General features: G+C 37.4%; 1 protein-coding gene across 2 annotated transcripts in view; it reads left to right on the plus strand.

The window, feature by feature from the left end:
• The window catches only part of kcnab1 (potassium voltage-gated channel subfamily A member regulatory beta subunit 1), a 91,349-nt gene that overhangs the window by 51,888 nt on the left and 19,904 nt on the right, over window positions 1-19,557 (plus strand). For both annotated transcript variants that reach the window (XM_023351402.1, XM_005805926.2), the window contains exons 2-3: window positions 3,676-3,719; window positions 16,633-16,670. In XM_023351402.1, the coding sequence (XP_023207170.1) occupies window positions 3,676-3,719; window positions 16,633-16,670 (82 nt within the window). The remainder of the gene's footprint in view (window positions 1-3,675; window positions 3,720-16,632; window positions 16,671-19,557) is intronic.

A 19,557-nucleotide genomic window follows, 5' to 3' on the forward strand; every position in this document is an offset into this window, starting at 1 on the left:
TTCATAGTTCAGCAGAATAACCAAGCTGATGAGAGAATAATTATTTGTTCATTTGCTGCATTGGGCCTTGAGTTTGGCTTTGCATTAATTTTTTTGTTTACTGTGAAATAATCAACATTGATGTTGGTGTATTTCTTGTGAAGTTAATGGGAAAACACTGATCTAAGGTTTGCAAGTTGAACTAAAGCTCATGTAAAAAGCTCAGAATGGCTAGTGGCACAATAATTGGCACTCCCAAAAGAAGTTGCTTAAATTATCTGGCACAAATGGCATCAATTTGTGAGATTAGGATTCAGGACTAAAAGATCGATTTATTAAAAGTCATTTTACAAATCTTTGTAAGAGATGCTAATAAAAGTGGATTGTGTTGTATGTATTCACCCATACAGTTTCAGTTGTCATTGTTGGCAGATAAAAAGAGAAGATGACATTATCACTGTGCTGTTTTTGCCTTTGTTTGCTGCTTTATTTGCTAATATGACATTATATAAGTAGCTAAGTTGCCCAAGTCAAATATCAGGTTAACAAGTGATTGACAACATAGACAGAACTGAAATGCATCATGGTCTGGGTGAGAACAGAGGATGGTTTGACACGACCAGTGACTCAAAACTATCACACTGTTTGGAAGTGAAGCGCATGTGTAAGCAGAAAAGTCCACACACATTAGACTGGAGCACTCAGACAATGACCCAAGGTGTTCTAACCCCAGAAAGAGCAGAATATGGAGCAGTTCCTCTGGTGAACAGGGATTTCAAATGTCTGGAAACTCAAGTTTTCAGGCTGTGTTTGACTGACAGATGAGCTAACATAAACATGTCACTTTGATACCAATCACATTTGGGTTTCTCCCTTCAAGATCCCTCTTCTGTCCTCCTACATACTCCCAAAATGCAGCTGAAAATAAGTTCGCTCTTCTTTAGTATTGTGGCACTTGTAAGCTGTTAAGCCTAAGCAAAAAACAAATGCTTCCAAACGTTCACATTTTGTTGCAAAGTCCATGAAGACAGCTTGAATGAAATAGGAGTTTCATACTGGTATTGAGGTCGACATGTTTTCTGCTCCAGTTCTGACATCCATCCTTACCTTGTCAAGTTTTAGCACTTCCATCTTCTCCAAACACCTGGATATTTTATACAGCTGAATCATAGCACCATAGCTGTGTAAAAAATTGCAGTAGTGAATAAAAGCAGCTGGAAGTTCACTGTCTTACTTTGAAGATTTCTATCCTTTTTTCCTCAAATATTTTATGTTCTTAAAAACAGCTCGATCTATTCAGGAGAAAAAAAATCGCATCTCCACACAAAAAGTTTATGTTAATACTTGTTTAGGGGTATAGATTGCTCTGGCAATGTCTTCTGTCAAGTGAGGATGTTTTTTCATTTAAGCTGATCTTTAGAGCATAGAAGCTGCACCAGCACTGCAGCTGGACAATTTATAATTTGACTTTGGAGCAAAAACATTTGAGAATCCTTGCAGCTATGGATAAAGTACTGTTCAATCAGCAAACTGGATAATTGCATATGATTGTTAAGTGAAGGAAAATCACATGCATAACTGCAGTTTTAGATTTAAAAAAAGTTTCTTATTGGCATAGAGAAAATGTGACTTAACACTTCTAACTAGTGCTTTTGTAGCATTTTTAAATAAACTCAAAGATTAAATACTTTAACTCTGAACAGGTTTATGTTGAGCTCTAACTAGTCAACATGTGTTTTAAATTCAGGAGTATTTTTTTTATGAACTGTTATGCTATATATGTCTTCACAGTTTACTCAATGCTCTAAAAATAAATGTAGGTTCAGTCCTAAAATAATATGTGAATAAAGTTGTTCTTCTCCCATGAGTATTGCCTACAGGTTGATGAATTAGATCAGGGATTTCAGCTTTGCACCTGTTTGAGTCATATAGGTCTGCATTACAGGTGTGCATGTCTGCCCCTGTGTTCTATCATTAGAAATGTTTTCTACATGAGGAGTGAGGCTCAGTCCTAACAAAGCAACATGTACAGCACAATGCACATTGTTTGACTGATAAGACTTTCTGTGGGATTTAGGCAGATTTTTCACAGGTCTGTAGGCCATGACCCGAAGTGAATGTCGATGCATTTATATCTAGCATGTTAATCATTACCCTTCCTCAATAAATAATTTTTTTTTTTTGCGATGCATATTTTTATTATCTGGATTGTAGTGCTATTATTGTTCAGCTGCAGTCTCCATCCCTAATCCTGAAGGACAGAGTAGTTCTAAAAATGAATGGATGGTTTTGAGGAATGCTTTGATAAAATCAAGAGGAGTGTTGGGTGGTGTAACTGATAAGATTTAAAGTTGGGTTCAGACTGAGGTCATGTTTTTTAGTATTGTGTTACTCTGTCCTCCATTAATGGAAGTTGAAGCACTCCTCTCACAGGGATTCCTGCCTGAATGTGTGTGTTTGCATGCTATCTGCCCGGTGGACAGAGTTTAGAGCAAGCTGATGTGATGGGACAATAAATGTTCCGGAGGCTTGATTGCAGATGACTTGGATAGCTGCAGAGTGCGGGAACAGATGAGAAGGACAAAGTCTGGTGGAAAAAACACATCAGAGAATGGTGCTGTACCAAGAACATTTCCCAAAGGACTGAGCTGGCAGCAAAAGAGGAAAACTAAATGCACTTAAAATTTTTAAGAGTAAATATGTTCCAAAATAACACAAAATGTCACTCTAATTTATATTAAAAAAAACACTCAGAAACTGCTATTGTATATTTCTCTTAGCTTGGAAAACTTAAAAAACACATGAAACACATATTATGCTCTCATCTATAGCTGTAATATTACAAATTAATGCACCAGTTCCATATAAAGAACAATTTAGAGATGGCACTGTTGTGTTACTGACCAGTTTCTTATCTTGTCTCAGCTTGAGATGGTACATGCCTGAAAATGACTGTGTCTCAGTCTCATTTTACAGGGTCAAGAAAGTGACAGTGAACTTCTTGTCAAAACGAATTAAAACCCAAATAGATGTTTCATGGTTGTCATGGTAGTCAGAATAAATGCTATATCCTGTCTCGTGTGAAAACAAGAAGCCTTCTGGTTGTTCTGTTACGTATCAGCCTCTATTGCGTCAGTTTTGTGATTTGAAATGTGTTAAGGAAATAAATAAATCACACCTAAGGTGAAACACAGAGTCAATCAAGAGAGAATCAAGATGCAATTTGATTCTTATTTTATTAATAAATTAAGGAAATAATATTAACAATGACTCCCCTGGCTAGTTCAGGAAAGTGAAGAAAAGATGAAGGTACATTGCTTTTAATATCCACCAGCCTTCTTACAAAGAGGGGAGGAAAAGGGAGTATCCCACCAGTTTCAGTTTACTTCACAACTATGGTATTTGCACCTGCAGACTGTGATGGTTCAAACCCAGTTCAGAAATATCCTTTAATTTGTGTTTCCAGCTAGCTGCCTCCAACATGAAGGGTGCTTTATAGATCAAATTGATTGACTGCTTTTCTGATTGAAATAAAACAATTACTGGATGTCATAACAAATGTCTTTAAGAATTTATGACAAATTCATACATCATTTGCATTTGCATTCCTTCTACATGAACAAATACAAATAAGACCAATTTGACTTTTGTAGATACGCAAAACTTGATTCAGTGTTTTTTTTTTTGTTCACACAGGAACCTTGGGAAGTCTGGGCTCAGAGTGTCATGCTTGGGATTAGGTGAGTCTGCTCTGAATATGTTTTTATACACCCTGCAACCATGTTTTGTTACTCACTGATCAGTCACTTTTATAGCAACTATGCGATATAAATTCAAGGTGATTGACTTCTTATGTCTTGAAATTCAGTTTGTTTGGTCTAAGTCTGTGCGAGAGCATCGGAAGCTCTGCAGCTTGAAGTTAACATCAGTGACGCATTTGCCTCTTTACAGTTTCTGTTAAAAATTTTCCCCAGCTCAGCGTCAATATTTAGCATTACTGTGGGAAGAAGACAACGAACACACACTCAGATAGTCCCCTGAGTAGCATTCCTATTTCTGTTACCAGGAAGAGATTTAAAAAACAACAGCTGAGGGAAATGTGGCTACGGGAAAAAAAAAAAGAACCAAATATCTTTGTTCTTTTACTGAGATATTTCTCTGGTATGATGCCGAAACTGAGATGGAAAAATAAAATGCAGCTGGCATCACTGATGCAGGAACTAGAACATTTATCTAGTGATTTTATGAGCAGTAAAAGAGAAAAGATTGTTTTAAGTCAAAGTTCTACAGATCGCCACTATGTTCAGTCCATTGTAACCATGAAACATTTACTCACTGGACCTACACTTAATGGCCTTATCGTTGTGGCTGCCATGCAACTGTTTGTTTTAATAATGGAAAACCTTTTTCTCTAAATACTCCCTCATCCCTGTCTAAAATGTTGTTGTCAGTAATTATCAGTAAGGGAATCCAAACAACTGCTGCAAAGTATGCAGAAACCGATGCTCTTATTATCAAGCTGCCATCTGTTTTCTCAGAAGCTCAAGATGATTCCACGAATCCTCAGATTTATAAGTTTAACATAGAGTACTGTAAATCTTTAAACTATGAAAGCAAACAGCATATTAGTTTGTCTTGTGCTTAATGTGAAAAAAGCAGTGGGCATTTTGTTTTATTCAGGATTCAAATTTAAAAAAAAAAACTACATTAAATAAGTTTTGCCAAATGTGTTCTGATATTATTTGAGCCAAACTCAAAATAGTGAGCTGTTAAACTCAATTCCTTATCATGAGCTGCCCCGAAAAGTAAAAAATGTGATCTATATGTGAAAAAAATTCACCACAACAATGGGGACATGGGAGCTATGTTAAGCAGTCTGCGGCTTTTTTTCTGACTCAAAAAAAGAGTGATGACACACTGAAGACGTACAGGAAATAGTTGGAAACAAACGGTGACTCTTCCTCCTATCCAATCAGGGGCAGGCGATCTTCCAATGTTGCATCTTCAACCCGCCTCAGCATAGTTGGAACCCCATCGAAGTAGGTTCTAACAAAGCGTCTGGTAGCCGTTGCTAGTGGAAAACCTTTATGACTGGGTAACATCGAGTCAAGCCGCATCGAACAGGTGCTGCTGGAAAAGGGCAATTAGGTCGCCTCCAAAGAGACTCTGTTCAGCATGTTTATTTTGTGAGAGTATAATGTTGGGCTCTAACAACGTCTCTGAGCACCCCAGGCGGTTTGTGGTAGTCTCAGAGGTCTGGTTGGTGCTGCTCAGTGCAGAAAAGGTCAACCTGATGCCTGCAGGCTGGCGCATGCTGTGGCCTGGCCAGACATGATGCTGGCAGGGGAGATGAAGCTACAGGGCAAAGAGTATGATGCTAGATAGTGTTTGATTGTGTCTACGGAAGGAGACGTGCTGAGATGGATGAGGATTATTTGTCTACTCTGTGTGTCGTGAGTGCAGAGTTTCTCGTGATCAAGATGTTATTTCTTTGCCACCAAGGCCAAAGCTTTTTCTGTTGCTGGTTTTGTCACTGAATTTGTTCCTGAATATTTGAATATTTTTTTGTTTTGTCCCTGAGAGAGTGGCGTCTTACTGAAAAGTAATGTTAAAGTGCAGTGAGTGACTTGGGGTTCTGCAGCTCAAATTTCTACAACTTGATTTGACTGCACTGACTTACTCTGATGTAGAAAATTCACATTGAAGGCATAATATATTTATTGTCCAAATATCAGCATGATGATGAATGGTATTATTCCTGCACCACATGCTCTCTTTGAACTACGTTCTGGCAGAAGTATTATCACCGCAGGTTTGTAGTGTCAAACCTAAACACATAAACCACTTGATAATTATCTGAGAGTCGTTTTTTGCTCATTGTTTGTCTTTTTGGGGTTTTTTTGTTGTTATTTTTGCTTTATCTTTAAAGCAAACGATAGAGCACAGTTTTATGCTCTATTTGCTTTCTGTTGAAATGTTTACTGTTAAAATATAGTGCTGTACTAAAGCATTCACACCTTTTGAGGTTGTTCACATTTCAGTGTTTGGCAGGTTTCAGCCACAACCTCCAATGTAAATTATTTGGTTTGTCAGTTTAGGTGGATGGTCTGGTACGTCTGCAGTCATGCCATCCTCATTTCATATTCAGGTTAATTAATGCTCTGGGAGATGTTCAAAACCTGGGATATTGTTTCATGACCCAGCTCTAGTTTAAACTGTTCAACCAGTTTACAATCGGCAAAAAGGCTGAGTACAAAGACAAACCACACTTATGTATTCTTCTACTTTGTATAGACGCACTTCTTTTTTCTTTTTTTTTTTTTTGACCCATCACATAAAATCCCAATAAGTTACACTGACGTTTTTGGTTGTAAACATGAGAAAATGTGAAAATGTTTCAGGGATATGAATAATCTTGCAACATATTATATAACAGGAGTAATCACAGCATCGACACTGAGAATATGTCATCGGAACATTTCACTTAATGGAAAAATTCACTCAGAGGCACTCATCAAGTAATGAGCCACACATTCAGCGGTGCTAAATCATGACTCAGCAATCTGTTTCTTATTCTCACTGCTTGTGTGAATGACAACGAGAGGATGTAACTGTCAACTGAGTTGCACATGTTTTTTTTTTTTTTTAGGAACCAGACCACAGCTGCAGGATGATGCTTTGAACGATACACTCAGCAGCTTCATTTACATAAGACCTCGTTTGCCCAGAAAATCTCCTCTCATTGCTGCTCAGAAGTCCCCGCAGCTACTTTCCTCTCACTATTCAGCAACACGGCTGAATGCAGCCGTTAATCCAAATATTCTGATTCGTTCTAACATAGTTAGAACAGTAACAGGAGAAATTGGCATTAATATTGGGATGGTTGGTAAAACCTACGTGCAAAAAGGGCTCAAAGTAAAAAAAATTCTTACAAATTACAAGAAAATCATAGCAACACTTCTGTAAATCAAACAAGACAAACAAAACTGAACGAGAAACTGCAAAAGATAAGATCAATCAATAAAATATCTTTATACATTTTAATCCATCCGTTTGATAATATAAAGCCGTGTATTATCAGTGTTGTCATAAATTTTAAGGCTGCAACCTCATTACACATGTATCAAACTGCAAGTTCCTTCCAACTAAACCTGACTCCAATCAAAACCATCTCACCAGAGAGCAATCCCTAAACCACCACAACAAAATCTGTCCCGGCAGTGAGAAAAAGAAGGAAAAAAGTCCTGTTATAATTCACAACCAGCTGCAGATGCATTGAAGAAAAATAAAAACCAACCATAGTCTTCACAGATTTGGTGTGGTTGACTGGCAGTGATCATTACAGAGTGTTTTGGATCCCTTGTGCATGAATCCTTCTTACTGAATGTGCCAGGAAAATAAAGAAACTTATTGGCAAGTATGAAGAGTTTTGAAGGTAGAAGATCACCTGCACATAGAAGATGTTCTTTATTTTCCACAGTCCAACTACATTCTAACTGTAGAGGAAAATTCATTCAGTTTGAATGAGCCAAACCTCGAATGAGTTTAACAAGAAACTTTGCTGAAATGCACCTTAACAACCTTTAAAATGTAAAACTTTTACGATTTATCCAAGATAATCCAGGATCCTAAATGTTGTATTTTTCTACTGTAGAAGATGAACAAAAATCTCCAAGATTTATAGAGATTTTTTCTTTGTTAAATTCATTACTCTATACAATGGGCTACACATTCTAGACATTGCGTTTGCAGTGAACAATAATTGCCCATGCAATGTCATTATGGTATGGGTACTGGTGTGACAAAGCAAATACATTAAAACTATCTTTTCATCTCTCCTACCTCATCTAAATCCTCCCCAAACACATGCAGATTGTAAAAATAAAAAAAACATAGAATCCAACAGAAAGTTTTAAGACCTTTTTAAACTCCTAATCTTCCCACAGTAGCAACACTGAGGTGCCAGAATCATCTAAAACTCATTTTCTGGTGCGACAGCATGCTCAAACACATGGGCTGAGTAAGAACAAAATCACAGGAAGTCCAGGAGCAGATGGTGAGGCCTCCATGGAGCTCTGAATTCATGGAAACACAGCGAGATAATGTGAAGAAACTGAAATTCACAAAAGAACTGTGGGAAGTTCTCCAAGATGCTGACAAAACACTTTCAAAGTGGGGTAAAAAAAGGAGGATTAGTGGAGTGTAATGGAAGGTTTGTTAAAAAAAATATTAATTTAAGGATTTCCAGGCTTTCTGGAAGTGTTATGTGTTCAACCAAACTTTATTGCATTTTAAATTTGACTTGCACTGTTTCTTAATTGGCTAGGTTAATCTGCATTTGGTCTGCTTTAGGCTCTTACAGTAAAAATATTTCTTGCCATAAAACCAATGGTTTTATCTCAATGTAATGATAATTTATTAAACCACTTTTTTTAAGTTTACATAACTGAGAAATGATTTCTGCAAAGAGTTGTTGTAAATTCTCACCTCACCAAAAATGTCATCTGCAAGTACAAAAAAATTAAGTGTTTTGGAAATTTGACATGTCATTTGTATTTAAAATAAATAATTTTGGTCTCAATGTTGACCCCTAGGGGGCACCACAAACAAAGTCCAAGCATGATGTCTGAAAGTTACCCAATTGTTGCCTTTTGCTGAGATAACTTCTCATCCAGTGAAGAACTAAGTTGAAAGGATATTTCCTCTGTGCACTGACCAGGAGAGCTTCTGCAAACAAACATAAATGCAAATATAAGTGCTAAAGCGGAAGGAACATAATGCATAGTTTTTAGTTTACGAAAACACAACATATATTTGAAAGCGTGCATTTGTCCATACTTTGTAAAACCACTACTCACTGCAGTTTAAGGCGCAGTGAAATGTGCCTTTAACTGCACATCTAGAGACCAAAGGTGGCTAAAGGTGCAGGTGGCTGCACTCAATTTTATTTCAGGTTAAGCGAGTAGAGGGGCATAAATACAAATAGCTGTAGAAAACATTTAACATTTTCTCCTCACAATATGTTCGGACATAAAAACACAATAAAACACATTTAAGTTTGTAGTTGTGTGTAAAAATGTTAAATATTTTAGGTGGTGAAAACTTTGCAAGGCACTGTTGGCGTATTATATTAACACGCACTACTCCCTGTCTGGCTGTATTTCAGAATGTCATATTTAAAAATATTCAGAAACCGACTGCACATTGGTTTAAACTCTCTCACTATGGATCAGGAAGGAATTTAATCTCTGCTCACGTTCTGCTAACATCGAAGCAAAACATAATATAATTACACCTCAATTTACATCTCTCTAAAGACGTAAATTGACTCTGTCTGCTTGAAACTGAATCAGTTAAGCAAAGACCATCCAGAGAGAGGAACCTGCAGGATGGACTGATTGATAGGCTATTAACAAATTCATGAGAACGTTGGAGCAGGAGCAGCCTGCAGCCACTGATAACCCCCTTTTTCTGCCAACACACTGACCATGGGGTTTATAGTGGCATGCTGTAAGCACACACACACACACACACACACACACACACGCACACACACACACACACACTTAGTTATTGGTTGGAATTATGGAGAGATTGTACAGAGAGTTTGTTTTTAATGTGAAAGCACATTTTAGGTTGTTGGTGTTGCTAACACAAGAAAGCGCTCATGCAGAATTCATGAGCAGTATCATCTCAGCCTTTTTTATTGTCGTCTCACACACTCAAAACGCATTATTCAGGTCCAGGTCTTCTTCCCTGGATTCTTGCTGCACTGATGCGGCACTAATAATGTATTCTTAGAAAGTTCCCCAAGAAATTCCTGCAGTCCTGCAGTTTGCAAGACAGCTGGACGGAGCATGTCACAGTGGTGCTTCTCAAGGAGAGATGCCGCATAGGCCACTGTCCTCACAACTTTTTGTTTTCTGCTGTTATCAGTTGCCAGAAGCTCAACCATCATCTCAGAAGTAAGGAGGACAAATATTTCAGAGGCCTATTGAGTGATTTATTATCCTCTCACATTCAATCGCACCTCTCCTTAGTGCCTAAAAACACAAACAGGGGCTCCGTCTGGGGGAAACGATATGACAATTCTAAGGGCCCCTAACTGAAAGGGGGCCCTCCACAATTTATTTATTTATTTTTTTGTTCATAGAAGTAAAAAAAAAAGGGGGCCCTGTCAATTACAAAATTAATCATATTGTGTTTTCGAAGATTGTTTTTAGCAGTAAAAATTTTATGTTACCCCTCAAAGACCAAAAAGCAGACATCCATATTTGCTCTGGATCTGCATGAAATGGTTCGTTCCTGCTTGGACCTCTTGACAGTGACGGTGTTCAGCAGCAGTTAGTGCCTGTTTGGCCACAACCACTGTGGCAGTTACTATGCTGCTAAGAAAAATGATAAAATCAGGTTTTCAAAAAATAAATAAAAATAGAGAGAGGGAGAGAAAAAGGTAAGGATGTCAATTTGTAACCCAGTTTTTCTCCGAGAGGTGGGTAGACTGTGAAATTATCAACCATTCAGCATAGTTAGCCTAGCTACAGACTACTGTTTGCCTCCTTTTCACTAGCATTTAATGAATTAAGGAAAAAAATTACCAACATATTGATATATTTAACCTGTCCCTTGTACCTTTTACCACTTCACAACAGATGAGTCAGTCAGGAGCAGCTCTAGCCCACGACCCTCCTGACCCGTCCTCTCCTGAGTGAAATTACAGCTGTAGTATGAAACTTTTATGTATTTTTTTTTTACATATTTGTTAAAACTGTCATTATGTTGTGACAATATGGCATGAGAGATAATCTGTGAAAAATCTATTTCCTCTGCTTTCTCCCAGTGCTTGAAACAACCAGTCAGTGGTAGGAGAGTTTTAGTGCTGTCAATCACAATCTCATGTGGTGCTGCTCATCCTTCCTTCCCTCGCTCTGTGCTATGCTGCAGCTCGCATAGCCTGTTGTGAGTGCTCAGTCTAGTTAGCATAGCTACCAATGACGGCAGATAAACAGTTTTCCTGTAACAATAAGTTGTTTTTCCACCATTACCACATTTAGCAGTGAGTGAATGAGGATGATTGACAGCACTAAGATCCTCCTCTTGGTTCTGATTGGTTGTTTTGGCCATAATGTTGCATTACTTTAACCAGTAATAGTAGTTCAGGGAGGAGGGGGAGGACATTGATCTTTTCACAAATGGAGAAAACATATTTTTTTATTAAAGTTATATACTGTAACTTGAATAAAATGCAACTACATAGTCTGGATTGCTTTATGTGTATTTTGCACGTTGCTTTTGACTGTTGCTTGTGGGGAGAGACATTTCAGTAATCTAAAACTAATAGAAAAAAATTTAAGCAACCTAATTGCATACTGTATGCAGACTGTTGGATGTAAAATTCATGAGCAGTAAATATTGTGCTAGTATCAGTATTGAACCAAAGAAAGCAAGTTGCAAGCTTTTAAAATTGCGATGCTGAGGGGCCCAATCAAATTTTTTGTCAGGGGGCCCAAGATTCCTGGCGGCGCCCCTGAACACAAATAAATATTAACAGCCACAGTACAGCACAAGGGTGCGGACTTTAGTTTTCTAAGCTAACTAAATGTAAAGTTTTAGCTGCCACACTCTGGTTGAGTGGACACAATTACCTTTGGACAGTAACAGCAGGGATTTTCAAATCCAGGACTCCAGGGCCAGTGTCCTTCAACTTTTAGATGCTTCTCTGCTTCAACACACCTGAGTCAAATAATGAGGTCATTAGCAGGACTCTGGAGAACCGCTGCTGTCCCCTGATTTCAGATGAGCAGAATCGGATCCTGATAATAATATACTGAGGAAGACGCGTAACAACTTTGATTTTGTCAAAAGCACTTAATGCATTTACACTACCTGCACAGGGATTGTGATACAGAACTGAAAATCCTACACAAGAAATGCTGTGAGTTGTAAGGAAAATTACTTTGATTCTGTTGAATTGCCATACTAAAATCTTTTAAATTATTGAACCATGATTAAATGATTTGTTGGATTTTTAAAAATCTTTCAAGCACAAAAGGGTTTTAATCTTGGGAACATACAAGAGATCCTGAATTTGTATGCATCTGGTGGAGATCATGTGCCAAGGTTAGGTTATTTTCAAAGCCACACACATTTTCTGTCACTTCTATGGTATTAAAAGAATTTTATTGAAATACTTAACCAAAAATAAAATAAAAAAAAACCTTATTCAGACGAGCACATTTGAAAAGCAACTGACTGCAGAAAGGAGACAGCCTGACTGATCACCAGTCATTTATGACTTTTTATACTACATTAGTTTATAATAGTTGAACATCAAGAATTTATATTCTGTGCAATAAGTACTTGAAAACCGATTTCCCCCCCATAAATCTAACAAAACAACAATAATAAATGTTATAGTTCACATAATTAATGTGAGTAAGCAGCAGTATGAATTAACTTTAAAACTTTTTCAAACTTTTATCAACCTAACTAGTATGAGCAGCTGTTGATTTTGCCCTTACATTTTCATCCTGTGTCCTTTTGTTTTTTATGCTGTATAGAGTAAAATAAACATATTGTATACTGTCCACTATTTTTGTTGTTTTCAAAAGGTAGAAAAAAGGCTGAGCGATATAACACTAGAGATAAAATAGGAAATCAATAAGGCTTGAAGAGCAGCACAGAGAGGACAAAGTGATGCAACTGAACTGAAAATAAGTGCATAAGTGAGGATACAAAAATGATCTTTAGGTGAAAAATTATTTTTAACTCACTATGCTGCATGAGGACTTATCTTGCAGTATATTTCTATCCCTTGAGACCAAAAACAACTTGGTCAAAGCTTTGTTCAAGTCTGGAAGATTTTTATGCACTTTTTCTAAATATAATCTAGTTTTACTTGTGTTTGTTAGCATCATTAATCCCCTGGTGTCTCAAGATTCTGCATGTCTGTCTGAGTTTGAGCTACTCTTGGTTCCTGGATGTCCTCGGTAACCTGTGTCTTGTCTGCCACCTGTGACTAATCTCTCACCCACATCCACACACTTAATCACTTCTACTATTACAAATAGCCTCCGTTAATTACTGTCACATCCTCTGCTCAGCATCAGTCTCAATCTCAAGTTTCCTGCCCTTCTGGACTTTAGTTTTATCCTGCTGAACTTTCTGCTCCTTCATCATCTTAAGTTTGTGTAATGAAGATTTTTTTTTTAACTATTCCTGTGTTGACCAGTTATTATTCATGGTAAACATAAAGAAGGCTCAAAGGTAATTCAAAGGACCTGTAGCACAGGAAACTGATTTCTATTTTAGGGGGGGAAAGAAACCAAAAACATTGAGTTCTGATAGTTTAAAAGCCAGGTTTGTCATGTAGGTTCCCCTAATTACCCGTGAAGAATTGGGAAATACTTTTGTCTCTTGATGTTGAACGTTGGGAGAGACATCTCTAAAATACTTACTCCTGTAATTGCAATAAAATAACATAGTATTGACTCATGGGAGTTGAGTACAAATGCACTCCCCCTCTGTTCAAATGTTTGTTAGAAAGATAGTTTTAAAACCAAGTGTCATTTTCTTTTCACTTCAGCCACAGCTACTTTGATTTGTTTTGGTTCTTAAAAAAATTATCAAGAGATCGATCCGTTCTCCTAGAAATTTTTGTGACGTGAGTAGGCATGACTAAGCTTTGCTATTTGCAGCCAGGCTGTGTGAAAAACTGACAAAGGAGAGTTGAGTTGAAGCCCCACAAAGCGTTTACTTTGAACACGTATCAATCATTACATGATATCTATTGTAGATTAGGGTTAAAAGAACTTAACGGGAAAACACCTTTAGCCAAGATTGTGCCTTTTTGTAGAATAACTTGTTTATAAGAAGCAGTGTTTATCATAGGGCATGATTTTACTATAAATATCATAGTTACCATCTTCCCCAGTTGTTTACTAGAAGTTAATTAGAGCTTGGTTGAGTTGAACTCGTCACAGTTTCAGTTAGAGATGCTAAAAGATCACTGCATTAACTAAAGCTCCAAAGCAACTTCAAGTGACACCTTCAGCAGTTTCCATCCTTAGCTTGATGTAATCAGGGCTTTAGCTTCCATCAAACAGAAGGCTGAGCTGGGTCATGAGGAGCAGCAGCCTTGACATTAGAGCTCTGCAGGCTTATCATCCCACGCTGAGTCTCTAACAGAAAGCCCAGAGCTGGGACCGAACTCCGTCAGCAGTGGTTACGTCTCCACCGCTCCGGCATCAGATTAGAGAGATGATTGAGCACTCGCATACGTGCAAAAAGCTTGTGCGTGGAATGTGGTTAAAGGTAGCAAGATGTATTACGAAGCTGCACTGCAGCATTGTAAGGCCGCGCTGTAATGGCTCAGCTTCAAGCTGCATTTGAGGATAACCAAAGCTGCCATGGTTACTGGCGTTAACAATGTCCTGAGGAGACTTCTCCTTCAGGCGCTGACATTGCTTCAGCCCGTCATTCCTGTGGTGAACAAAACTATGATTGCCATTCTGCTGGTGATACATGTGATACATTCAGAACTTTCTGTTCCTTATTAGTAATGCGTTACGGCGCCACAGAGCCAGTGTGTCTTTAGGGTGCCATCTGTACAGAATAATGAGCGCCGCTATATCATTACTTCTCCTCTAGTGGGATGCGCAGATGGGATTCAGGTTTTTATTCCATAGTTTTATGAAAGTTTAGAAGTGGAGGTCAGTAAAGTCAGAGAAAGAACAACCTCTTTGTGTAAAGTGTTCAACATTTGGATGAGAGATTCAGTATCCAAAGCAGAACCAGGGAGGAGCTGATTCTTTTGAGCTTATGAGTGGCCAGGCATAATCAAAAACAGTGAATGCCTAAATTGTTGCATTCTTTGAAGAAAAAAAAAATTATATTACAGCTTTTTTTCTGTTTCCATTTTGTTTTGTGGAACCTTTTGAATTTAATGACACTTCAACAACAATAGTGAAAACATTTCAGCTAACAAATGAGATGTAGTTAAAGTTACACTGTTGTAATATTTTTTTATTCATGTGAGGACAGATTTTCCTTCTCAGGTTTTTAGAAGTTCTTTGTACAACCTACATGTAACATGACATCTACATCCTCATGTTTCCTGCAATTGCTTCTCCGATTGAGACACAACACACGGCTCAGATTTTTATTTCTAAGAAATGTTATGAAACAATTATTTATTGTAATGCTATTGAAATCCAAATAACAAAATGTGAATAAAAATGTAAACAAATAAAGGAGAAAAGTTTTACAAGACTCTTATAGTTTAATCAAAAGTCTAAATGCCACAGTAATGTTGCCTGCAGGAGCTGAATGTAGCTTATTAAACACATTTTTAACAGATTCCAGTTCTATGTCTGACACCATTAAGCTTCACTAAGTTACTTAGAGGTCTTAACTCTTGAATATTTTAAAGCATTTCTTAAAGAATAACTGAGTCTGGGAGAAGATTGCAAACATAAATACTGTCACAGTTCATGATATTCATTATAATCCATTTAGACACTAAAAAGGAAACAAAAAAATTATCTAGCTTGTTTTACTTTTTTAATTGTTTTGGTCAATTGAGCCGGACAGTTTTTGAAATGATCAGAATCTCCCATCATCTGTCCGTCTGTCTGCCCATCCATCATCTTCGACCTTTTTGAGATCATGTTATAGAGGTAATAGGTCCACCAGGGAAACTCAGATATCCCTCTGCCCAGCGACAATATCTGGCTTTATTAAGAAAATAAATGTTTGGAGAACATGATGTGTAAATAATTTATCATCACAACAGCAGAATAATAATGACTTAAAAGAGTTTGAATATTCATTTATAATGTAGGTTCTGGAAATGTCTGGGAAGGTGATAGTAAAAGATTTGTTCAAAAGCATAATTGAAACAAACTTAACTTACTTTGAAAGCCAAAATCTATAAATAATTTTCCTTTCAACAAAAATTGCCCATAAATGTTCCATAAGCATTCTCTATTATATATTATTGTCCATTTTTATGAGTTTCTTTATAAAATTTCTAATTTTCTTTCCAGGCAGAATAAATATTTATGCCGTTTCTAACGCTTTGTGTATTTCTGTGATTCCCTCTGGAGACAGTTTTCAAATAGCTAAACCTTTTCTGACATCAGCTGAATAGAAAGCATTTTCTTCCAGGTATGTATTCACCAAGGAACTGTGCACTGAGGATTTACTGTCTCCTCCTGAAAGTGGAGGATCACCCTTTTGTCTGGCTCTTCCGTTTTGTCAGCAAGGCCCTTGGGGACCGGTTGTCCAGATGTGCACTCTTCACACACAGATAGGCACGTTGTCAGAAAATGGACATAAGGACAGGGAAGACAAGGTCCTCTAAATATGCATGACAGCGGCAAACAGAAACAGCCACCCGTAAAGACAGAGTGACTAACGGGCATTCACACAAGGTGATCCCTCAGCCCTCAGAGGCGGCGCTGAACAGGACAGATTCTTCTCTCGGGAGCCTGACAGCCTCCATCGGCTGGTGTGACAATGCAGGGATTAGTTGTGTTTACTGCAGGATGTCAGACGCAAACACAGAGCAGCACTGACAAAAAGACTGACAGTGGAGAAATGGTGATGAAATTCCCAAGTGATGAGAAGTCTCTGTTTTCCCCTCTCCTGCAGGTACATGGGTGACATTTGGAGGACAGATAACAGACGAGGTATGAAAAACATTCCCACGTTTTATTTCTGTTTTTGTGTATTTCTTCTTCAGGGTTTTCCACCTTCGATCTGACATAAATAAAAAATAAAAAAATTCAGCAAAAAAGCTTCCAAATCATCACCTTCCTAAAATAATGGTATAAGTATTTTTTATTTTTCTTCTTTTGGCCAAAATGTGATTTAGACAAAAATAAAATCACTTTTGGCAAAAAGTTACTCAGGCCAATATTTTAGAAAAGTGATTAAATAATCTTGAACCTAAAAAGAATCCCAGTGTCTCATTCAATCTGCTGGTTTTACACATCTTTATATTCACAAACTCCTTTCTGTTGCTACTTTAAGTACAACCTTGAACTTAGTAGTAATTTGACAATGAAAATAAAATCTCTTTTCATGTTTCAGTCAGACACCTGACAATTTGGGATCAAAATTACCTATTTAAATCCATCAAAATAACTTCATCAGCCTTGGAAAATAAACAGTTCAATCTGAAGAAAAGCAACCCCAAAGCATAATGCTTATACTACCTTTCTTTACTGAGGGTTTGATAATGCTTGATGGGTTTTTCTTTCATGGCTTAGCTTTTGGATGAGTAGCCTGAAAGCTCAAGTTTGTTTTCCAAGGTCTGAAAGAGTTTGGCCGCTTTCAAAGAGAAGGATTCTTGTTGGAGCGCACATGAGGAGAATATAGCCGACTGCCATCACACGTAGAACACAACTACAAAGCAGACATTCACAAAATCTTCAGAAAACCTTTTATTCGTCTGAAATTAAGTCAGACTAAGCATTTCCTGTTTTATGGCTACTTGCTAAACTTGTGAACAATGACAGAAGTTCAAAAATAAACTTCTAGGAATATCGGGAAATCTGTGATGTGATCATCATTCCTTCAGATCAAGATAATTAATTTTTAAATGAGAAATGGATAAAGTTTGGTAGTTACATAACATGGAAACTTTCAAAACACCACTGTGCTTTTAGAGGCGAAGGACATATAATATGTATGTACATATGTGAACACAGGTCCCCTTCACGCTATTGCTGATTTACATTAATATTATTTGATGTCGGGTTCAGGTTCCTGGCCCTGATCATCAGACCCTTGTACACATAGTGACAGAAAAGAGAGCAGAGCTGATCCCGGAGGTCAGAGAAAGAAAATGCTTATGTAACTGAGTCATTTTTCCTACCTAAGGGCTGAGTGCTGTCTAGTTACATGATGACCCCTTGAAATGCTGCACTCTTTTTCACTCCATTATTCTGTATGTCCCTGGTGCCAACACCAATGTCACTCATATTTCTCAGTAACTTCAGGCGACTTGAACAGCAGAGAGTTATGAGGGAACAGCTTGTTAATGCACACTGAGTGAGTTTTAATACTACAGTGCACATCTGGGGGAAAAATCACAAAAAAGCACATCCAGATTTTTGTTTCAGTGCAGCTGACAGAAGGTCTCTGCGTTAGTAAACATTTGCTCCGTTTCTATTACAAATGTGAGCAAAACGATTATATTTTTCTAATGTAGCACCCCCCACCCTCCTCCACAATTGTGCAATTGTGGTGTTTTGATTAAGGGATGCAATTAAAATCATAATTAAGATATGAGATGAGATCTATTTACATGAGAGCCACGGCACTATTGGTCATCATTTATGTTGGCATCTTAATGAGGCGTTGCAGCAACAATCTTATTGTTAGGAGCGGCTACATAAGCAGCGTTTTTGGAAAACTTTAGTTGGCAATTTTGCAGAAAATTTTGAATGACACACTTAATTTTTGTCCAGGGAGATCAGTGCCTCCAAAAAAAGCATGTTGCTGCTGTATAGCTACAAACTAGTGAGATTCATATGAGAAAAGGTATTTCCATTGCAGTTTTGTGAAATACAACAGTTTTGATAGAAAAAGCACTTCATTCTAGATCAAAAAATATTTTATCAAAAAATGGGAGTTTTTACAGAACTGCTGTATGTTGACAACCTCAGTACAATTACAACCTGTAAAATTAATTAATCTCTATTATAGTAGAGTTATGGTCTTTTTCAGTGCGGCCCGACTTGACCAGAAACGTTTTCATGTCACCAGTCTCTCTTTTTTAAGAATTACTTCACTGGGGTTCCAAGTGTTGGGATGAAAAACTGTCACTAATCTGCCGTTATAAATTTCTGTCAAACATTCAGCGTTGGTAGGAAGTTAATAAAAAGTTTTCATTGCATTGAAGAAGTGGCCTCTGTCTACCGTCAAATGTAAAACCCCAGAAAAACTAGAAGTCGTTGATTACTTATTAGGAGTCATTAGAAACTCTGATCAACCTGAACCAATTAAATCTAAATTAAAAAAAGGAACTGAAGTGATTGTTTGTGGAAGACTTGATGAATCCAAAGAACTGCATGGCGTTCTGTCGGGTTATGTAGTCCCACATTGCATAGTTAAATATTATTAATGCCATGTCCCATAAATTAGGGTATATAAACCTCTTATGTTTGGGTTCTGTAAATAAATAAATAGCTTGCAGTTAATATTTAAAAAGTACTTCATCTAAAAATCATTACTCATAGGTTTTAAAGTTATTTTTTGTGTATTTAAGTATAGTTCTATTTCTGGTTTCCAGACAGAAAGTTCAAGAGTGTGTGGGTAAGCAAGTATGCATTGCTTACTCATTCAAAAAGGTCAAAATCAGATCTATAAATCGCATAGTGAGTTTTAGAAAACCTTGGTGTTGCAGCTCTGATTCTAATGCAGCCTGGAGTTTGGAGGTGAGGAAGCAGCACCGTCATAAAGTCCTCTCTCGCCGCTGTGTGGGTGGGATGTAGGAAGATGTGGCGGCCTTGGATCTGGGGTTGTGAGAGAGAAGAAAATGTTGGTTTTTATTGTTCTCCCTCTGTCTGT

This window comes from Xiphophorus maculatus, chromosome 18 (assembly GCF_002775205.1).
Source record: "Xiphophorus maculatus strain JP 163 A chromosome 18, X_maculatus-5.0-male, whole genome shotgun sequence".
Lineage (NCBI taxonomy): Eukaryota > Metazoa > Chordata > Actinopteri > Cyprinodontiformes > Poeciliidae > Xiphophorus > Xiphophorus maculatus.